The following is a 23,801-nucleotide window of genomic DNA, read 5'->3' as shown; positions in this document are numbered from 1 at the left end:
AGAGCAATTATTAAAACTGCATTCTTTTATATATAGCTGCAGTAAAAAAAAAATAACTATATTATTATATTTGAAGATATATTGTTGAAATATTATTCAACAGGTAATTGAAGTTAAACAGCATCAACAGTTTATTCTTTTACAAGTGTCAGCAGTGATATGTCATTCACTAAAAGTTGATTACTTACAATCCAAGGAATTATTAACTTGCGACTATAGGGTCAGTTTGTAACGTTGAAACCAGCCCAGAGCGATTCTTGACAAATTACCATATGAACCAAGTTCCTCCCCATTGGATTGAAACAACTCGTTATTTGGTAATAAAACTTTAGATTTAAGGGATTTGCGCAATATTTTCTGCATTAAAGTTAATAATAATTAGAGACCTTGTAAAGTAATGAACTACCAATTAATTGTAACAACCATTACAACTCGTTGGATTCGTATTACTGTTTTTAAAGATTTAACAATGATAAGTTTGGGTTTTACTGAACTTAAGTCGTCATTACAACTATTCATACACCTGTGAATGAAACTATCATATTAATATCAGAACAAAACTAGCACAACATTTGATTAAAAATTATACGCTGTTTAATGTAAGTCACGTGATAAAGCAATGTTTTACCCAAATTGTATTTGGGATTTTTATTTAAATGACATGATATGATGGTATATGACGAGTGAAAGCAAAACAATTTTAAGTTACATTAAATAACGGAGCACATAGGACCTTTCTGTCTTCAATATGTATGCGGAAAGCTACAGAAACAAGCTCAGTAGCAAAAAGTTTAAACATAAACCCGGTTTAATAGCACTGGGTAAACGCCAAAGACATAGAACATAAAATCACAAACAAGAAACATGGAAGAACAGCACAAAAATCCACAAGCAGCACAGTGCATACATACTAGTTATGTTTATCAAGGAGTGTTAGGAATCGCCTTGGAACGGTCAGTAAAATGTAAATTTACTGGGGGTTTAAACCAGTTTATGTGCACAAACCTCACTCTTATCCCAACAATCCTAAATAAAGATTAAACGCAAAAGGTAAATTTTATCAAAGTATGCATTTACTTGAGGAAACTTAACAATAAAACAAATAATAATAAACCTATAGGTAAACCCCAGATACTTCTATGATTAGAGATCCCAACTCTATCTGCTGACGAAAGAATACAATTCAGAGCACCTAATGCAAAAGCTTTTCAAAGATACGATGCAGTCATTGTTTGAAACTATGAACATCACACACAGTCTGCCTTAAAATAAAAGGTTTAAAACTGTGTGATCATAGAGTTTCATAATAAAAAGCATTATTGTACTAAAACTGGGAAAAAATAAAGAAAACATTATTAAAAATAAAAGCGACATGTATTTGCTAATCTTTTATTTAAATAATTTGAAAATGTAAAATATTTGAACATGCCAAAACACTCCGGGTCAGCCAAAAAAAGTTTTAAAGATAACATGAATTAGCAAAATCTTCATAAAATCAAAAGCTTAGTTATGTAAGGATGCCATATTCAACCCTATATTTTGTTTCAGGAATTCATCTTCAAAAACTAGAAGGCAAGTGCTCTTCAAAATATTGCCTTTATATCCACGGTTTAACTTAAATCCAAGTAATTCACTGAGTCTATCCGCCCAACTACCTGCTGGAAACATTTTAATTTTACGATTTTTCTATAAAAACATCACAATAAAAATCGGGATGAGTATTACTATTAGCAATCATCGATTAAAGACTACTATTGTATTTTGATATGAGATTATAATGACCATTAACAAATTTTGAGAAAGTTTTCCTTAATTTACAATATTTGAAACCCTGTTTTAGAAGTTTTTCCGTCATAAGTTTACTGCGAGAGCTGAATTTTTTTACATGCTTTTATATTCTAGCAAATCTTATCAACTGTGCAATAAAAACACCATATGATGGTGAGCTAGGAACATCTCCATCTAAAGAAGGGTAATTAATTATTTTAAAATTAAGCCTTGACATAGTGAAAGCAAAACTGTTTTAGGTGATATTAAATAAAAACCATATAGGACCTTACTACCTTCATTTCTTGACATGGTAAAAACTCAGCTGTTTTAAGTAACAGTAAATAAAGAAACATAAAGGATCTTTTCGCTTACACTCGCTCCCAATATTACAACTGATGCAAAAGAAATGTAAAAGTAGGAACGAAGGTATTTCGAATGTGCGTATATATAAGTTTATGTTGTTAAACTTCTCAGCATTAGTTACACTGGAGAGAAAATGTCTTAAATTTACTTTTTTTTACATTTTACATATCTTAAATGAAGGCTCCCGATAGTTTTGCCTTTAAGAAGTGTAATAATTATTTGCTGCGGTGATGTCCTCTATGTTAACCAGCAGTATCATGCTATTTTAGTAAAACTCACATTTATCCGTCCTATTTTGGACCATTACTGTATACAAACTATTCACGAATTTACCGTATTCCTAAATGTGTACAAACTGAACGTCATAACTTATTGGAATAAATGTAAAATATTATATCAAGGGAATTGTTTGTTTCAGATTTTAAATGCATATCTTATGTTTTAGACATTTCAAAATCGCTATTTGTATTTCGGCATAAGCCATTTTAGCGGTTATTATTCAGTCGATTCCTTTACAATGGAATATAAAGTATTAACATTGTATAGTAGTATGCATACTTCAATGAAACAAAAAAGAATGTTTTTTATGTTATGAATATATTTACATTTCCGAAAAGTTACACATCTATAAGGTATCAGTTTAAACTTTATTTTTTTACAACGATTATTAACTTATGACTAGTAACTCTCGTTGGCACGATGTTCGGCGAATATTTTGGTCTTATGTTGTCGGGGAAACCTGAGAACCCGACAATATCTCACTTGGCCGGCAGGGTGATCACCAACAAAAAGCACATGCGCGCGCATTGGCGAGAAGCCACTTCACTAACCTGATAACCTTATTCTCAACGAGAATGTATTAAGATATATAAAAGCTCACCAGGATAAACGAGATCAGTTTCATTAGACAAGTAGTTCTGCCCAATTGTGTGTACACCGAGCCTGGATAAAAGTGCAAACAAAATACTAATACATATTAGGTGGTGTAAATGCGGCTGCAAAATGCACCAAAAAGCTGGTCATAATGCTTCTTCAAACTGGTTATGGCTGGGCCTAGCTGGTCATTCCGTGTCTTCAAACTGGATATGTTTGCTCCCTGCTGATTTGTTTGTGTCTTTAAACTGGCTCCCTGCTGATTGACTTGTGTGGTCAACACCTGAATAGCCGCCACGAGGTCGCCATCGCCGTGAACAGGAACACGTTTGTGTTGATCGTTGTCCACAAAAATGTTAGTGGCAGAATAAAGAAATAGCAGAACGATTGTATTAAATTCAAATTTATTAAAGCATTGCATGACCGTCTTAAACCGGGTTATCTTAACAGAACATCATTCTGTGATGTTATCTCAAAGTGTGTGCTTAAATTGGAAACAACATGGTCAAAGAGTACAGGAGGTCTAATATATATGTAATAGTAGTTAATTACTTCAATTTAAAATATCGGTAATAAAATTATTAAAAAAGGGTTTGCGTAGTATATATTGAAAAAAAATCAATCGACAATCATTGGTTTATGTACGCTTGGTGCATGAAAATAACATGGATACATTTCAAGACAGACATTGTTGTCGTGTTCCCATCGGTTGCTTGGCTAGGGAGGTCTGCGCCAGTTTACTATCAGTTCAGACTGTTTCAAAAACTCTTATTCTGTTATAAAAGACTGAAAGACCTACCACCATTGAGATTTCGTTTTACAGAATCCTTATTCTAAAACGAACGTCTGTGACTGCAAATGCATTTCAGACTGTTTCAAATAGGCTTTCTTTCATTTGAACTATTATGTTATCTTACGCTGAAAATGGTAACTATCATCTAACCATCTTTATTACAGTGTATATCTTTCAAATAATGATATAATTGCCTTAAATGTTTATCTCAAATTAGACCACGCTCAATCTAATCCAACCAATCGGCATTCGCTATTTCATTGCTCCATTTCTCATATAAACGTTGTACCATTAGAAGTATATATACAACCCCTAAAACACGATTTCCTCGAGGCAAAATAGATCACATTTGATGAACAGTTAAGCATGAAACTGTATTCATTGGCCAAGAAAAATAAATAATGTAATTTATCAGGCAGCTATTTTTAAAACTTCTTTCATGATCTAATAATAATCATTGAATATACTTTAAAAGCAAACTGGAAACACTATTTCATACTGGAACAAAAACTAAATGAGATATAAAGAAGCGAATTCAGTGGAACCAGAGTAGCTAAACATTATTTTCCACTATTTAAGTCGCTAAAAATTAGTTGTTACCTCTTGGAGTTTAGTTACATATTCAATATCATGATTTACATTATAGTTCGTACAGGTCACAGGTCACAGGTCACATTCCTCAATTTTATGATTTATTTATATGCTGATAATGAAAAGACTGTTTTCAAGTTTTATGGTTTGACCGAACGTTCATCAGGTATCTGTTTCATACAGAGAGTCCAAGGATGGCGTTTTCAACCCCGAATGTGGTGTATCCTTCGATTTATAAATATCAAGTCAACTATATCACCAAAAGACCCCTCCCACTGCACCAACCACTGTGCCATATTTACAAAAAACACTTGTGCATGATGCTGTTATCATTTTAGATATTTTTGACTGATCTCTATTAGCAGACACTAGCGTTGGTAACTAGTTCAATGGCGACAATTATACATCCAAAAAACAGATAATAATACTGAAAAAACCTTACATTTTTTCCCACAAGTAACAAATCAAACTTAAAGCGCATTTATTTGTAAGGCCATACCAAATAACTTTTTCAGTTAGCTAGATCTAACATCTGAAAATCTTTGAAAGCCTTAATAAGATAAAAACTTCAAAAACATGAACCCCTCTTTATGTAAAAGAATTACAGATACGTTTCATGTTGATCTCAATATCAATTATATTTATGCAGAAAATAATATTCAATTTTGTTTTTTGACCACCGATACAAAACCATTCCGTCATTCCGATACGGCAATTCCAGTTCTGGAAAATAGGTTAAAATCCTTGCATTACAATGTGTACGGTAAACATTAATTCTCTAACCACAGAAAATTGAGTGATTGAGCCAAACCCAAATACACATTGTCTGCGGTGTACAAAGTTAAATGGTTTCGCTTTAGTTCACGTGGTCTAAGTCGTCATAGATACGTCCACTCATTGTCTATCCTATACATAGCATTTGCAGCAAGGTCATAAAACTAATGTTAAAATATCACATTAACACATAATTTCTACCTTGTAATGCATTCATACACTCACATTCTAGTTTTAAATGATTTTGTTTTGGTTTTAAAGTATATATGTGGTAGTATAGTCACTGGAATATGATATTTATTAGTTTATTTGCTGCAAACAACACATGTTATTTCACGATAATTCACATAGGGTGGACAAGGAAGTGAACCACATACGGCCTCCACAAGATACATCAACTTCCCGTTTTTGTCTTCAATGTCGGAATTTTCATATTCAGCTTCTGCATCTAGGCATGCGTAGTTGGAAGACGATGCGTGACCTTGGGTACCAGACAAACCAGATACGAGATAGCCAGAGTATTCCTTTGTCCACCCGGGGTAACACTGGTTCCTGCCTGGGATCATGACGGTGGCTCGTCGAGAAGTGATGCATACTGCACAGGGAGCGTCATGGTTTTGAATATTTTTGCCAAAGAACTGGGCACCTCCGTCCGAGTATCCTTCACCACCAAACTCATACTCAGTGCCATAGATCCTGGCCGAATATGTATGAAGAGTATCGTCATAAACTCCCCAGATAGGTTCTGATGTCAGACAAAGGTAGTCGGCGGCACCATTCTGACTGTACAAATTCCCTGCAGTGTATCCTTAAATATAAGATATAAGGCGATTGTTGAACATACATGTCTTAATTCAATGTAACTCTGTGTACATATATTGCTAGTAAATAATTATAAAAAAATATTATGAAACCTCATTCCATGTATCTGCATGTATACGTACATCCAAGAGGAATATGTTTATTAGATTGTCCATTTTTAGAGAAAGGCTTTTAACATATATTAATTATACTCAACCATTAATAACAATAAAAGTATTATGGCGGAAATATTTTTTTTTCGTATACCCGTGTAAACTAGATCAGTTCCATTTGCTGGGCATGTAGTTCGTCCCCATCTTACATACACAGCGCCTGGAATGGAAAATTTCATGTGTGACATCACGTGAATGTTTTGAATAAAGAATTGTTAATTTGTAGCCCAAAAACCTATATTTAACCATTTTAAAAGCTGCATTTGTAAAAGTAGAAAAAGCTAAGCCGTAAAACTATTCATGTCTCAAGGGCATCATATACAGAATTATGTTTAAAGACAGTGTAACGTATTTCTTCTGAGTAATCGCAAAATAAATCAACAAACGTTGGACTTGCGCGATGTCAGCTTAAATGTCAATAACTGTAATCGTTATCGAAATCATTTTCTTCTAGTACACCGATATGTTGGTCGTAAATTTACAAGTAGTTCACTCCATTCGCCTTTAATTGGACAATTACATGAGAACCATAACATGATATCGTTACGCCATACTCACAAAGAGAAACAACGATAGTTATAATCAAAAATAATTGAACAAAAAAATAACATATACGTAGTCAATAAAGTAAGATCATTTATAAAGACTGATGTATTAGCTTCTACATGTATAATTATGTTTTGTTTATATTGTTTGCTTTTTTCTGTCGATATAATTACTTCGCCATTTAACTCATAAATCCTCAAGAATATCTGTCTTGTTCACCAATCAATAATGCTTACCTCCATCTTGCTGGTTAACTTGACGGGTTAGTTGGTTAACCGCAGCGGTCAGCTGATTTACTTGAGTGGTCAGTTGATTATTCTGAGTGGTCAGCAACTGCACAGCTGTGGCAATTTCTTCATTACCGTTGAGAAGAACGCGTTTTGTCTGATAAATTTCCTCTCCTAAGGTTGAATGTATCAACAATATTAGAGCAAATAAATGAAGCAACGTAACATAGTAAACCGCCATTATGTCTGATGTTCTTACCTTTGCCAACTTGTTATCTTAGGACTAACTTAAACGACGTTCCCTTTACTCAATGACCCTGTACTAAAATAGAAAGATAAGAAAGTGCCATTGTTTTATTGTAGGGTCATGTCAAGTTAATTTTATGCCAAATGCCTTGTTTCATTTTGAAACCTACAAACCAGACAAGACACAGAAATGTGATTTGTCGAGAAAAACTGGGATGCTCCGGGGTTACGTTAAAATTTTAAAATATAAGACATTAAATCAAAACTGATCAGTGTTAAATTTTGTATTCAGGTCTTTTTTAAGCGCTAAAGAAAATTTGAAATAAACGTCAGAGATCGACTGTCCGTTGAAAGAATTCATTAAGGTGTTTCTGATAATAACCAGAGACTTCGTCAATCTTACTAACTAGCTTATTTTCACACAATGCCGAGCTCGAGCATGGACCTACAATATCAATCAAAGCACTGAAAGCGCTGTTGGACGGTACTGGTGGTAATTTTAAAAGAAGTACCGTCAAAGCACAATTTTTGAATCACGGATTGTTATTTACATACAAATCCACCTTCCTTGATTTGCAGAATGCATCCACGTTTGACATACTTCACTGGTTCTTTGTACTATATCAATGTGACCTCGGTTTGACACCATTATCATGCTTGTTATTGAGAGTTTGGTTAAACGAGATCTCGGCCCGTATTCAAATAATCAACATAGATTTAACTTAATTTTAAGATTAGACACTAAATGTTTTGATTTGTCGGTATATCTAGCTGACCAATAGGCTGCATGGAATCACTGAGGCATGTCTAAGGAAAAGGATAAGATCAATATTGAATACTGGTCCTGGATCACATTTCTAGCGCGTTATTAATCGACCACGGTTTTCTAAAATTTTAAATAGCAAAATATACAATACTAGCTGTTTACGACGCATACATTCTACATAAAAACAGGTATTTTAAAATATGTTCGAAACACCTATTTTTACATAACCGAAAGTTTAAGAGTTCAGTCGATCTTCACACATGTACGGAAAGAGAGAGGTGCGTGTGTTCGGAAAATATCCTGTAGAGAATCATTACTAACTGGGACAGGTTTAAAGTTTCATGACGTACAGATCGTACTAATATATGTGTTAATATCATTGTATATGAAGAGTGAAAGTAAATAACGGAGCATAGACATGGTTAAAGCAAAATTGTTTTAAGTGACAATAAATAAAGAAGCATTTAAACCTTTCTGCCTTCATCCATTTAAAGAACGAATTGCGGGATTGATGTCATTATCGGGGTATGAACGCAATTTGAAAGACTCCATGCGTACTTTGACCAGCTCAATTGCGTTCATATCTCCCGCTATTCATTACAAATATTTACACTAATAGTTTATTTTTTCATTCCAAAATTGTTAAAAAATACTTCATTCATTTAAGAAAACATTTCAGTAATCTTGTCTTACTTATTCCGTAAATAGAACTACCTGACTGTAACCGGAACTATTTTATCAAATGACGTCACAATAACGCGGAAAAAGATCAACCACTTGCAATCACTTTAAACCTTAAATTGATCAACTTATGGCAAAAATACATTTATCATATCATTAGCACTTTCTTAAATGTTGATTTATTTTACGGGCCCTGCTTACACAATACTAACTATGAGAAGTTCAATAATTTTCATGTATATTGATATGCGATGAATTGCGATCCGAACATATCCGAAGATCTTACGTTTATCGATTGATAACAGCAATTGCCGAAAGGCCGTTCATTTAAGGAATGGAAGCTGAGGTTTGAATATTGACATAATGAAAGCAATACTCTATATATATATCCTAACCTCATTATAAATATTTTGGTACGTTACCCTAGATTACCTTCGACGATTTCTAGTAGAAGGCCGACTTTCCTCTGACACCTGGCCCGAATTTCTCGAACTGTGTTAAGTCCTTTATAACAGGATACGGCTAAACTCAAAATTTTGTTTTAGTTAAAAATTATGAAGATACAGCATGTTTAGCACGTTTTTGAAACAAAACAAAAAAGTTCAAATGAGAATTGTCTGTATTATAATGAGCATTATAAAAGTCATTTTTGTTAGAGGCACAAAGGATTTCTAGTGACAGTTCTAAGGCGGTAATCCCATCATGTATCGGTAAAGCTATTTTGACAAGTGTGTTGTGCTTAAGTTGTGTATGTGGTGTTTATATAATTGCGTCTCTAGATCTTTGTCGTTTTGGGCACTTGCCTTGTGCCCCTTCATAGTGTTTATTTTTTTTATATTCGAGTACTGGGCCTTTTATTATTTTAAACTTATATTAACATACATTTTGTGCACCTAAAGTAACTTAATAGTGCCTCCTTTTTATCAAACGTATATCCACATAGCTATGTAGTGTGGCATACATTCTAAATTGTCGGTTTATATATTACCTTTTGAGATAAAACAAATCAGAGCGGTGTATAATTTGAAGGATACATATCGTATTTGTTCTAATTGTATGAATATAAAGTCTGCTTCAATGCTTTCAGTATGTTTTTGCTAACAATTGTTATTGTTTGCGTCATAACGTATTCGACTTTAGCCGAACAAGGACGTTTCAAACGCGTTCTTCTACATGGCGATGGTGATCTTGCAGCAGCCGTTCAACTTCTGACTACTCAAGTCAACCAACTGACCTCAGAGGTTACTAACAATAAGCAACAGAACAGTCAACTGCTAACTCACAATTCGGAATTGGAGTCCAAGATTTCACAGATGCAGTCTTCTTTTGATCAACACTCAGCTGACTCATCTTCGCACCAGAACGGCGGTAAGTAAACAAAATATTTAAAATTTACTCAAGGAATATACTTGCTGTGTAACTATTTTGACGCGTCATGTAAAGTGATACACTTATTCAAAATCAATTCATAAACATGTATAACAAATATAAATTTTGAGTGATACATTCTTTACTACTTACTAAATAATGCATTTATGGAAAATATCAATTACTGATAGTAAGATAGTAACCATGTTTTGAATAGCTGAAAACGCAAAAATATTAAATACTTAGTTAGCGCTAAAAGATTTATTGTGATCTACTCATAATGTAGAAATCCATGTTTTCTGCGCCTTTCTTTCAAATTAAACACGGATCTCATTATAAGAACCACTGTTTTCGACGTTTTCGATAATTATACTTCCTTTTTGGTATACATCAAAACAATTGTATTAATTGTGGTAAATCTTAATTGCGAGTAAGAGTGCGTCTTTAAAAAGTGAAAACCTACAAGGATAGGATATATAAATGAAACGAGATATACCAAGCGTTTAAAAAATAAGCATAAAGACAAACTCCACCTGTATCTTTATACTCTTTTAAAAGACGCTACAGGGTGCGTTGATGAAATATTTTTGGCATTGTTCCAATGAAAACATATTCTAAAACAAATAATGTACTTCAGTTTGTATCATCTTGTTTTATGCAGGACTGCAATTTTAGAAACCGTCCAAACATATCTGATTTTAAATAACTTTTGATATTGCGAGATATAAGGATTTGAGATTGCGATTGAGATTTGACTTAAGTTTGTCTGTGGTAACGGGGCTTGCTGCAGTCCCCGAGCACTCAATCTCATAATTAAAGTTAATTGGTCTCCCTAATTGGTCATGAAACTCTTTGTAAAGACACTGTGGTAATGGGATAAGGAGTTTGATTTGACTCAGCAGTTTAAGTCTAGTACTTATACTCTGTTTTATATCAAATTGCAGGCGCTGTGTACATCAGATGGGGACGAACGGTTTGTCCTTTGAACGGAACAGATCTTGTGTACAATGGTAAGTATGTGTTATATTTTAGTTCAAATACTCTCCTACTTCATCATGCTTGCAATTATTATTATTATTATTATTATTATTATTATTATTATTATTGTTATTATTACTATTTTTATTACTATTATTATTATTATTATTATCATTATTATTATTATTATTATTATTATTATTATTATTATTATTATTATTATTATTATTTTCATTAATAATAATAATTATTATTATTATTATTATTATTATTATTATTATTATTATTATTATTATTATTATTATTATTATTATTATTTTCATTAATAATAATAATTATTATTATTATTATTATTATTATTATTATTATTATTATTATTATTATTATTATTATTATTATTATCATAATGATTATCATAATTATCATAATTATCATAATTATTATTATTATTATTATTATTATTATTATTATTATTATTATTATTATTATTATTATTATATTTATTATTATTTTAATTATTATTATTATTATTATTATTATTATTATTATTATTATTATTATTATGTTTATTAGCATTATTAGCATTATTAGCATTATTATTATTATAAGCATTATTAGCATTATTATCATTAAGATAATAAAACGATGAGTGTAAAAGGTTTTTAATGAAAGAACTATTAAAATACTCGTACTACAATTTTAAGGTTTGGCGTTTACCAAGTGCCATTCAACCGGTTTTATGTTTTAACTTTTTGCTACTGAGCTTGTTTCTGCAGTTTTTCGAAACATCAACGCCTTCAAAAAATGTTTTTGTTCCATACCTGAAGGCAGCGACAAGTGTCTTCTCAATGAATCTGATCTTTTCAGAAGTGTTTTTGATTTTGATAACTAAATCAATAGAGAAAAGAATCAGAGATCAACATCCATGTGTATCACACGAAAGAGAAAAATAAAAATAGAATACATAAAATGATGCATAGCCACATAATCTAAGCTTGAATATTCATGACACTCTGTAAATATTGTGTTATAATCTTATGCTAATTAAAATGTACATGCACTTCTCCATGTTAAATGTTGATAATATTTTTATAACAAATAAAGTCATTACTTACAAAGATATTCAGTATATATCAATGGATGGAGTAGATTCAAGTATCCATCCTGCGTATTGCATAAGAATCTTCGAATGAAAAACGAAAATTACATGTAGAACTTGACACAAAAAAACACTGCATAAATTCGTAGCACATGTAAATTAAACGAAAGTAGTAAATTTCAAGATAAGGGATGTAACCCATGAAGGAGGAAACATTACACGGTATTTATTGCGCTATTGCATTGATTTATTGCTGCTACAAAGTTTATGTATATCTGATAGATTTCTTCACATTCTTCATTGAAACACAGTCAGAAACGTAGCTGCCTATACGCGAGTACGCGGCTGAATCCACATGATTCTGACAAAAAAAATCAAAATAAATAAGCCAAATGTACAGTATGTGTACTTGACTACATGCCCCTTAAACTGTCAATTTTCCAGTACTAAATAAACTAATGTTGCCTGGAAAATAAAAGGGTCTTGATTGGAATGTCAAAAAGAAAAGAAAAAGATGGATAAACGCACACCGGTATAAACGAAATCAGTATCACTAGACAAGTAGTTCTGCCCTATATTGCGCACCCCGAGCACCCCTGGAAAATGCAGACAAATTACTACTTAGTACCAAACTTTTATTAAGACAAATAAGGTAGTTTACCGTCTTACACTAGGTTTTCTAAATTGAACTTGACTCTGTGGTGTTATCTCAAAGTGTGTTCTTAAATTGGAAAGATCATGGTCAAATCTTTGAGTATAGCAGGTTCAAATATCTGTGTGAAAGTAATTACTTACTTTGATTTGAAATAGAGACTACAGGTCGTTTGACAATCGCTGAGGTCGTTATTCAATGATATGCCGTAAACATTATCGTCTTTATCATGTCATTTATTGTCCTTGTTTTACGGTCTATACACCTGCCTCTTAACATGATCTCGATCAAAGCCACTGACATTGTCACTGATGCTGCCTTTGTTTAAAACGCGCCTGTAAGAAATACAATTTATTTGTCATCAATTTTTAATTTCAAAATGTTGGTTTAAGTTCTAACATGATGTTTAAATGATGGCCTGTTTGATTGTTACTGAACAAATAGTATTTATTTTAATTATATTATTCATTTTTTGGCAATTGTTCCTGTATATTCATTCATATTCTTTCTTCTTTTAAGACTGTTGCAAAAAACGAATATGGTTGAACCGCAAAAAGACTCTTTGTACGCAGGACTCTAACGATTGATACATTTTCAATTCACTCTAAATCCTCTCGATTTGGATATTTAGTTTTCTAGTTACTAATTGTTAGTAGATGCGGTTAAAACAGTCCAAATATATCGGTTTTATGTCCGAGTCCGGGTTCCACTAAAACAATTGGAAGCAGGGATCTTGCAAAGTTTGAACTGGCATTCAGCCAGTTTTAAATGACGGGGTAATGAGTAAAAATTCAAACAGCATTCCTGAATAAATTTCCGGCACAAAACCATGAAATTATCTAGATATTCAAATTAACTAAATAACAAATTAAATTGGTTCCTCAAATTATTAAAACGTGTTCATTAATAAGGTTCATGCCCATTGTAGCTATTGTATTATAAAACCAGGTTGAATAAGAAACTTTTTTGTTCATTTCTCAATAATAAATCACTATGGCTGCTTCCTTTTTTTACTGTTTCCAATTTCTTATATTATGTTTCAAAAACTGTATGAAATATCACAAGCGAACATAGTAAAGTTGAACCTGATAACTATTGCATAAATAGGACATCAGTCTTTGATTGTGTTCTTATTTTAAGCTTTGTTATTGCACGCACATTTTCTCCGCGTCTTATTTGTTCTTTATTTATCTAGGAAAACATATTTTTAGATTTCTCAATGAAAGTCAACTATTATAGTATATACCTATACGTGCAATAAGGAAAATGTGTTTAGTTAAATAACGGACTATATTCGTATGTTCTGTCATACGAAACACATTTTCATTGAAACAGTTATTTCATATTTGAAATCAATTATGGTTAGTATAAGCAATTTGTGTTCATACTTTAAACTTATAAATAAACTTTATCCTAATTCATTTCGCTGGTGTGATTTCATCGAAATTGATTCTATTTTGTACGCGTCAAAAATCTGTTCCCATATTTTGTTGATGATAGGAAAAGATACTTACCTTATGTAAACATGCATAATATTAATATATTTACTTTCAAAAATGTTATGTGTGAAAATGATCCTTTGAAGCTGAATTATCTGAGCAAATTTGTCAAAATTATATGTCAAGCTTTTAAAACCCCACCTGGCAACCCTTAACTATAATTACTCTATTTACACTAATTATAACATCCACTGTCCTTATAATCTGTTTATGTACTCAAACTTTTCATATGTGTACCTACTTAGTACTGCATTACTAACCATACAGTCTGGTTAATATATATTATTGTTCTTTTACATGTTTATATACAACATGTTGTATTATTCATGTTGATGACCTCAAAACACATATTTGTATTATGTGATGAGAGCAAAATAAAACAGTGAAACAGCTAGCAATAAGTATCGCAGAGCACATCTGTCCGTATTCCACCATTTGCAACCCTGCCGCTTTCTACTATGCTAACATCACTCCATAACAAGTATCATAGCAAGAAGTTAAAATGATGTCATGCAAGAAATAATTTGTTGTTTAAATGGTAAAAGGCAAAGGAAAAAGAATGTTGGTATTATATTAAAGGATAATTTGCCTCTAACAAGATGAATTACCAAAGTTACACTGTAGAAACAATAAATGCGGTGTGGTGTTTCCTTTATTTCAATTAAAGTTGGAAGTGATATTACATATTTTCCATCGTATTAAAAGACAAAAAGCCGGTTTGTAATATTTTGTTCGGTAGAAATTTTTGTTTTTTTCTAAAAAACAGTTTCTTTTTAAATGACACCAAAATGTTTTGGGGTCAGCATGCATCAAAATTTCACGTTTTGAGTATAGGACGCATGGAAACCCATAGCTATAGAATCGACCCTTAATATATATGCATGTTTAGTGCCATCAGTATAAGGCAGCTATTTTATAAGATCAAATACTCAAAAATTTCGTTAAGCCCGGCCTTCTGTTTTATTATTCTTCAAGAATACAAATAATTATTGTATGTTTATTTGCTGCACACAACACATGTTAATTCACGATAATTCACATACGGTGGACATCGAAGTGATCCACAAATGGCTTCGACCAAGTACATCAGCTTTCCATTTTTGCTTTCATAGTCTGCACTTTCAAACTCGGCGTCAGAATCCATGCATGCGTAGTTGGAAGGGGATAGGAAACCGGGATATCCAGACAAGGTAGACACCAGATAGCCAGAGTATTCCTTTGTCCACCCGGGGTAGCACTGGTTTCTGCCTGGGATCATGACGGTGGCTCGTCGAGACGTGTGACAGACTGCGCATGGTGCGTCATGGTCTTGCAGATTCTTGCCAAAGAACTGTGCCCCTCCGTTCGTGTAAAGATCAAACTCGTATTCAGTTCCATAAACTTTGGCGGAATAGCTCTGTGCGGTGTCGTCATAAGCACCCCAGATAGGTTCTGATGTCAAACAAAGGTTGTCGGCAGCTCCATTTTCAGTGTAAAGATTTCCTGCAGCGTAACCTAAAGCCGAGGTTAACAAAAAGCATCCCTCATATAATGCTCATGTTCGCCTCTTGATTAGATTAATGTCGAAGATTTTGCTTTATCGAACGTGTGTATTTTAACGAAGTAAATGCTTTAAAGCGAAATATACATAATCTGTACAAAACACATAAAATTAAACAATTACAATATAGCGCGATAATACAGGATTCGTAAGAATAGTACTGTCAAACCTGTATAAACCAGATCGGTTCCATTTGTTGGACATGTTGTCCGTCCCCAGCGTATGTAAACATTACCTATAAAACACAATAAGCACTGAGAGTTGTCATGTATTATACAGGTTCTAAGTACCTTTCGCGCGTTTGCTAAACGGATAGAAATGACCAAGTGCACATACGAAAAAAGGTAACGTGGCTATCCCAGTTACCGTCTAAGCAGCTAGCTTGAGGGTCGGATCGATATATTTGCCCCAGGAAACTGACAATGAAACATATTTAGTTTTTCTGAATATCTGAAACATTTATGTAACATTAATGCAGTTGTAATTGTTGTTCTGTGTGCTTTCAAATCTCTTCGTGCACGACAAAGTTACATCCCGACTAACTACACTGTTTATGAATATATGAAGTATTCCAAAATGATACAACTGTAAGTAGGTCATCACCCTTGAGATAGAGACGTTGGATTTGCATTTGATCTAAATGTTACGAGTACGTGTCAAATAATCTTAAGAACTCCCCCCCCTCCTTCATATAAGAGTTACAGCCCAGACACTATACTCTATATGCATACATGCGGCATTCCATAATGATCAAACTCCAAGGGTAATCTTTAACTTTGATGTAAGGTCGTTGGTCATGCATATGACACGTCGTCTTAACGTAAACGAACAAAAGGGCCATTCATTGTATATCCCTCCCTTTATGACAAGGTTATAGCCTGAACACAGAAAACAGGACCGACGGACTGCCGGATGGACGCACACACGGACGGTGAATTTCTGATATATCCTTCATCGGCAACATAAACAATCCGATCATTTATACCGCGGATGACAGTTGGGCAACTATATTAGATGATGAAAGGTTTAACAAACCTCCACCTGGTTGGCCATTCTTAGACTCCAGGACGGTGATCTTTGATTCCAGCTCAGCATTTTTCGCCACCATCTGTTGCTTCAAGTTGGTAGAATCATTGTTCAGGTGGTTGATTTGAGTGGTCAGCTGGTTGTTTTGACTGGTCAGCTGTTTGTTCTGGGTTGTCAGTTGATTTACCTCAGTGGTCAGATGATTGACCTCAGTGGTCAGTTGATTGACCGTAGTAGTTAGCAGCTGAACAGCCGCTGCAATGTCATCGTTGCCGTGGAGAAGGACACGTTTTTGTTGATACGTGTCTGCAACGGATAGGCACAAAAGAGTAGCACAAAAGAAGAATATATTAAGTGTATTGTGCATGATGCTTAAAATCCAAATTCAAATTGACAATTCATAAACTTAACTTTATTTGGCTAATTTAGGTTGTATCGAGATAACATTATCATGACTGTTCTAAAAAGGGAATTACTGTGCGTTCGGTGCAAGATTTAACACGCGGATTGTATTAGGATGGCATAGTTGTGAGAAAGTTTAATTATTGTATAAGTTTTGCAAGTTATTATATTGTTTTCCTATTAAAATATATATGACAAGAGTTTATTACGCTTTAACGTGTCAGATACAGCATTTGGTATCATTTAGGGCTTTATGTGCAAAAATACGAAAGAGTTTAGATGGACAGAAATAATGGGAAAAACATTAAAATATATATCATTTCACCTGTTCTATTGCTTTTCGAAGTTTTTTCTTGGCTTTAATGGCGTGGTTTCGCCCCCAGCATTTTAATGCAATTTCGATATCATAGAGTAAAATACTGATAAATTAAATGTTTATAGATGCATAACCGGGAAATCTTATTTATGTCCAAAAACATGGACGAGTCCCTTTAATGATTAAAATACATAAAACAATACGCTTGATTTTACGAAACGGATTTTTGGCTAAATGGAAGTTCGGTTGTTTCTTGCACAAAATATAACAAGTTTCAAGGTATTAAATAAAAATAAACCCGAAAATGGTACATCAGATGTCTGTTGTTGTAATGTGGTTTAGCATGGAGTTCAAACTTCTCAGCATTACATGCACTGGAGAAAAATGTCTTTAAATTTCAACTTTTTACATTTTACATATCTTAAACGAACGCTCTCGGTATTAAAAAGTGCCTTTAAAGGGACTTTACACCAGATTGGCACCAAAAAAGATTTCTGTAACGAATCTCAGGACAATTATGTAATGTTTTACTCTTTATATCATAATTGTAAAAAAAACGCCAAAATGTAAAACAAAATTCGAGTCGGAGACTAGGTTCGCACCGGTGTCGCCAAAATTGCAGTCCAGCGTTGTATCCACTGTGCAACGAAGGCTTACCCTAAACGGTTGGAATAGGTAGACATACCTAGTAGTTTTTTCAATGGAAAAATGCGAAAAAACTGCAAAAAACAAATTGATTGTAAACTATGTTGTACTTCAGTTAAACGGTTTTAATTTATTGTACACATCGATACCAAGTGTATGTTAGTTTTCGACAATTTTCTCTTTTTTTTCGCTATTTCATCATACGGAGTACAGCCCCTTTAAAAGTTGAAATTATTATTTGCTGCGGTGATGTCCTCTGTGTTTACCAATAGTATCATGCTATTTTAGTAAAACTCACATTTATCCGTACTATTTTTGATCATAATTTTAAACATACTATTTACGAATTTATCGTGTTCCTAAATGTGTACAAGCTGAAAGTCATAAATATTAGGTATTAATGTAAAATATTATTTCAAGGGAATTGTTTGTTTCAGATTTTAAATACATATCTTATGCTTTAGACATTTCAAAATCGCTATTTGTATTTCGGCATAAGCCATTTTAGCGGTTATTATTCAGTCGATTCCTTTACAATGGAATATAAAGTATTAACATTGTATAGTAGTATGCATACTTCAATGAAACAAAAAACAATGTTGTTTATGTTATGAATATATTTACATTTCCGAAAAGTTACACATCTATAAGGTATCAGTTTAAACTTTATTTTTTTACAACGATTATTAACTTATGACTAGTAACTCTCGTTGGCACTATGTTGCGCAAACGTTTTGTCTTATGCTTTCGGGGAAACCTGTGAACCCGACGAAATCTTACTTGGCCGGCATGGTGATCACCAACAAAAAGCAAATGCACGCGCATTGGCGAGAAGTGAGTGCGTTTACCACTGCACTAACCTGATATCCTTATTTTCAACGAGAGAGAATTGAGATAGATAAATGCTCACCAGGATAAACAAGATCGGTTCCATTAGACAATTAGTTCTGCCCCATTTTGTGCACACCGAACTTGGAATAGGAAGTGCAAATATATTAGTAATTAACACCTAATCAGAACTGTGTAAATGCGGCTGCAAAATGCACCAAAAATCACCAAAAAGCATTCATAACAGAACAGAACCACTCAGCGTTATTAAGTGTGTTGTACTCATACACATAATGTTTAATACATGTATGCGAGAACGTTTCCGTTCCGTTTAATCAGACCATTATTTGCATTGTTCATGATAAGATGTACATATATTGCATCACCATTTAACGTATATATACTCGTATGTATCTTAGAATATAAAATAAGCCCTGACAAGTATTGGTACAATCGGCACCGAAAACTGTTTGTGCCCATGACGGTTGGACGAGAGTACGGCAACGTCCATTTGCAGCTGAACGATTTGAATGTCCATGCGCTTGAAACTTGAAATTTAGCTCAGTGTTTTTCGTTACTAGTTGGTCATTATGCTTCCTTAAACTGGTTATGGCTGAATATGTTTTCTCCCTGCTGATTTGTTTGTGTCTTTAAACTGGCTCCCTGCTGATTGACTTGTGTGGTCAACACCTGAATAGCCGCCGCGAGGTCGCCATCGCCGTGAACAGGAACACGTTTGTGTTGATCGATGTCCACAAAAATGTGAGTGGCAGAATAAAGAAATAGCAGAACGATTGTATTAAATTCAAATTTATTAAAGCCTTGCATGACCGTCTTAAACCGGATTATCTTAACTGAACATCACTCTCAATGTGTGTGCTTAAATTGGAAACAACATGGTCAAAGAGTACAGGAGGTTCAAATATATATATATATATTTGAACCTCCTGTACTCTTTGACCATGTTGTTTCCAATTATATATACACACACATTGAGAGTGATGTTCAGTTAAGATAATCTGTGTGTGTGTGCGTGTGCGTGCGTGCGTGCGTGCGTGTGTGTGTGATAGTAGTTACTTACTTCGATCAAAAATAGCGGTAATATAACTATTAAAAAAGGGTTTGCATAGCAATATATTTGAAAAAAATCAATTGGCTATCATTGGTTTATGTACGCTTGGTGCATAAAACTAACATGGATACTTTTCAGGACAGACATTTTTATCAGAAAACTGAACGCTACAATGAAAACTACAGCGATACGCCCAGTAGCCAAAAATTAACGATTTTTAAGGCACACTATCAAGTTTCACAAGGAATATATAAGCCGACATACGTTCAATAAAATCGAATGCATCTGTACATTAAGTCTTTTATATCAGCACAGTAATCCAAACTTGCAACGTTATTCTAAGCAATCTGGGTTTTTTGCAGAGCAATCTTTTTGGATAAATTTGGATACAATCATAACTTGTTTGCTAGGGAACTAGTTTCTCTTATCCAGTAATCATGACGTCTCAGATATTTGCACTGAATGTTATTAGTATGGACAAATTCTACCTGTGTAACATGCTCTTCACTCACCCTAGCAATGGCAAAGTCAGCACTGCCGTGAAGGACTCACTGGTTTGCTTTGAAACGAGTTTCACTCATGCAGTAATAATAACTTCTAAGACACTTGCACTGATTATTTGTACTGTGGCCTGTAAAAACAGCACCTACACAAGCATTACATCTTCAGCTTTAGTGTTAAAAAGGGGACATTAAAAACGTGTGTGGTACTCAAAAGCTCAATGTATCATAGCAGTACACGTTATGATAGCAATTTTGAACAGTAACATTGAAATATAAAACGGTGAGCTTACTGTTCAAATCATTTTCTGCCATTTAGGCCAATTTCACTGTGAAAAACGAACTGCGCTTTGGACACAAAGAACATATAATTATGTTCCCATCGTATTCCTTGGTTTGTGACCGAGTCCACGTTTGGAGGTTCAAGAAACAAAACACAAGATGCATTTGTCGTGTCCCCATCGATTGCTTGGCTAGGGAGCGCCGCGCCAGTTTACTATCAGTTCAAACTGTTTCAAATACGCTAATTATGTTTTAAAAGACTGAAAAATCTACTAACATTGCGATTTCGTTTTACAGTAATTTTGCTCTAAAAAGAACGCCTGTTACTGCAAAACCAATTCAGACTGTTTCAAATAGGTTTCCAATTGAAATGTTTCCTTACACTTAAAATGATAATTATCACCTTATCATCTTTATTACAATGTATCTCTTTCAACCAGGGATATAATTGCCTTAAATGTTATCTCAAAATTGCATTTGCAGAATGGGCATACAAGTAAAGTTGAAATAGCAAAACATTAACTGATAACATTTCTACATTTTAATGTATTCATACACTCATATAATAGTTTTAAATGCTTGAGTTTGGCTTTTAAAGTATGTGCGTGGTAGTATAGTCATTTTAATACGATATCTATTATTTTATTTGCTGCAAACAACACACGTTATTTCACGATAATTCACATAGGGTGGACAAGGAAGAGACCCACATACTGCCTCAACAAGATACATCAACTTCCCGTTTCTGTTTTCAAAGTCGGAATTTTCATATTCAGCTTCTGCATCTAGGCATGCGTAGTTGGAAGACGATGCGTGACCTTGGGTACCAGACAAACCAGAGACGAGATAGCCAGAGTATTCCTTTGTCCACCCGGGGTAACACTGGTTCCTGCCTGGGATCATGACGGTGGCTCGTCGAGAAGTGATGCATACTGCACAGGAAGCGTCATGGTTTTGAATATTTTTGCCAAAGAACTGGGCACCTCCGTCCGGGTATCCTTCACCACCAAACTCATACTCAGTGCCATAGATCTTGGCCGAATATGTATGAAGAGTATCGTCATAAACTCCCCAGATAGGTTCTGATGTCAGACAAAGGTAGTCGGCGGCACCATCTTGACTGTAAAAATTCCCTGCAGTGTATCCTTAAATGTAAGATATAAGGCGATTGTTGAACATTTCTTAATTCAATGTAACTCTGTGTACATATATTGCTAGTAAATATAAAAAAAAATATTATGAAACCTCATTCCATGTATCTGCATGTATAATTACATCCAAGAAAAATATGTTCATTAGATTGTCCATTTTTAGAGAAAGGCTTTTAACATATATTAATTATACTCAACCATTAATAACAATAAACGTATTATGGCGGAAATAGTTGTTTTTTTTTCGTATACTCGTGTAAACTAGATCAGTTCCATTTGCTGGGCATGTAGTTCGTCCCCATCTTACATACACAGCGCCTGGAATGGAAAATTTCATGTGTGACATCACTTGAATGTTTTGAATAAAGAATTGTTAATTTGTACCCCAAAAACCTATATTTAACCAGTTTAAAAGCTACATTTGTAAAAGTAGGAAAAGCTAAGCCGGAAAACTATTCATGTCTCAAGGGCATCATATACAGAATTATGTTTAAAGACAGTGTAACGTATTTCTTCTGAGTAATCGCAAAATAAATCAACAAACGTTGGACTTGCGCGATGTCAGCTTAAATGTCAATAACTGTAATCGTTATCGAAATCATTTTCTTCTAGTACACCGATATGTTGGTCGTAAATTTACAAGTAGTTCACTCCATTCGCCTTTAATTGGACAAGAACATGAGAACTATAACATGATATCGTTACGCCATACTCACAAAGAGAAACAACGATAGTTATAATCAGAAATAATTGAACAAAAAATAACATATACGTAGTCAATAAAGTAAGATCAGTTATAAAGACTGATGTATTAGCTTCTACGTGTATAATTATGTTTTGTTAATATTGTTTGCTTTTTCTGTCATTAAAATTACTTTGTCATTTAACTCATAAAACCTCAAGAATATCTGTCTTGTTCACCAATCAATAATGCTTACCTCCATCTTGTTGGTTAACTTGACGGGTTAGTTGGTTAACCGCAGCGGTCAGCTTATTTACTTGAGGGTCAGCTGATTATTCTGAGTGGTCAGCAACTGCACAGCTGCGGCAATCTCTTCATCTCCGTTGAGAAGAACGCGTTTTGTCTGATCAATTTCCTCTCCTAAAGTTGAATGTATCCGCAATATTAGGGAAAATAGACGAAGCAACGTTACATAGTAAACCGCCATTATGACTGATGTTCTTACCTTTGCACACTTGTTATCTTAGGACAAACTTAAACGCCGTTCCTTTTATTCAATGTCTATATATGTACTTAAAATTGAAAGATAAGAAAGTGCCATTATTTTATTGTAGGGTCATGTCAAGTTTATTTTATGTCAAATGCCTTGTTCCATTTTGAAACCTACAAACCAGACAAGACATATAAACGTGATTTGTCGAGAAAAACCAGGTTGCTCCGGTGTAACGTTGAATGTAGATCTCGTAAAAACATTTTTTATCAAAACAGTTCTTGAAAACTGGTCAGTATTAATTTTTGTAATCCGGTCATTTTTAAGCGGTAGATAAAATTAGAAATAAACGTCAGAGATCGACTTTGGTTGAAGAAATTCATTAAGGTGTTTCTGGTAATAACCAGCGACTTCGTCAATCTTACTGGCTAGCTTCTTTACAAACAATGCCGAGGACGAGCATGAACTTACAATATCAATCAAAGCACAGAGAGTGCTGTAGGACGGTACTGGTGGTAGTTTTAAAAGCAGCAACGTCCAAACACAAATGTTGAATCACGGATTGTTATTTTCATACAAATCCCCCTTCCTATGATTTGCAGAATACATCCCGGTTCAAGATACTTCACTGGTTCTTTGTACGTATTTTACATGACCTCGGTTTGAC

At 33.8% G+C, this 23,801-nt stretch overlaps 3 protein-coding genes across 3 annotated transcripts; all 3 read right to left on the bottom strand.

The window, feature by feature from the left end:
• Positions 1-5,469: 5,469 nt before the first annotated feature.
• Positions 5,470-7,161, bottom strand: LOC128222876 (uncharacterized). Its single transcript, XM_052932041.1, has 3 exons — positions 6,921-7,161; positions 6,233-6,298; positions 5,470-5,972 (listed from the first exon to the last, which is right to left on the bottom strand). The coding sequence occupies exons 1-3, from the start codon at positions 7,150-7,152 to the stop codon at positions 5,470-5,472; spliced, it is 801 nt and encodes a 266-aa protein (XP_052788001.1). The 5' UTR covers positions 7,153-7,161.
• Positions 7,162-15,197: 8,036 nt separating this feature from the next.
• On the bottom strand, positions 15,198-20,844 carry LOC128224378 (short-chain collagen C4-like). Its single transcript, XM_052934201.1, has 4 exons — positions 20,823-20,844; positions 16,868-17,072; positions 15,910-15,983; positions 15,198-15,694 (listed from the first exon to the last, which is right to left on the bottom strand). Exons 1-4 carry the CDS (start codon positions 20,842-20,844, stop codon positions 15,198-15,200), a joined length of 798 nt encoding a protein of 265 aa, XP_052790161.1.
• A 609-nt stretch (positions 20,845-21,453) lies between these two features.
• Positions 21,454-22,308, bottom strand: LOC128224377 (short-chain collagen C4-like). Its single transcript, XM_052934200.1, has 2 exons — positions 22,215-22,308; positions 21,454-21,956 (listed from the first exon to the last, which is right to left on the bottom strand). Exons 1-2 carry the CDS (start codon positions 22,306-22,308, stop codon positions 21,454-21,456), a joined length of 597 nt encoding a protein of 198 aa, XP_052790160.1.
• Between the last annotated feature and the right edge of the window lie 1,493 nt (positions 22,309-23,801).

This window comes from Mya arenaria, chromosome 17 (genome assembly GCF_026914265.1).
Source record: "Mya arenaria isolate MELC-2E11 chromosome 17, ASM2691426v1".
Taxonomy (NCBI): domain Eukaryota; kingdom Metazoa; phylum Mollusca; class Bivalvia; order Myida; family Myidae; genus Mya; species Mya arenaria.
Note: the sequence above shows the minus strand (reverse complement) of the source record. Positions and strands in the feature narration are given on the sequence as shown.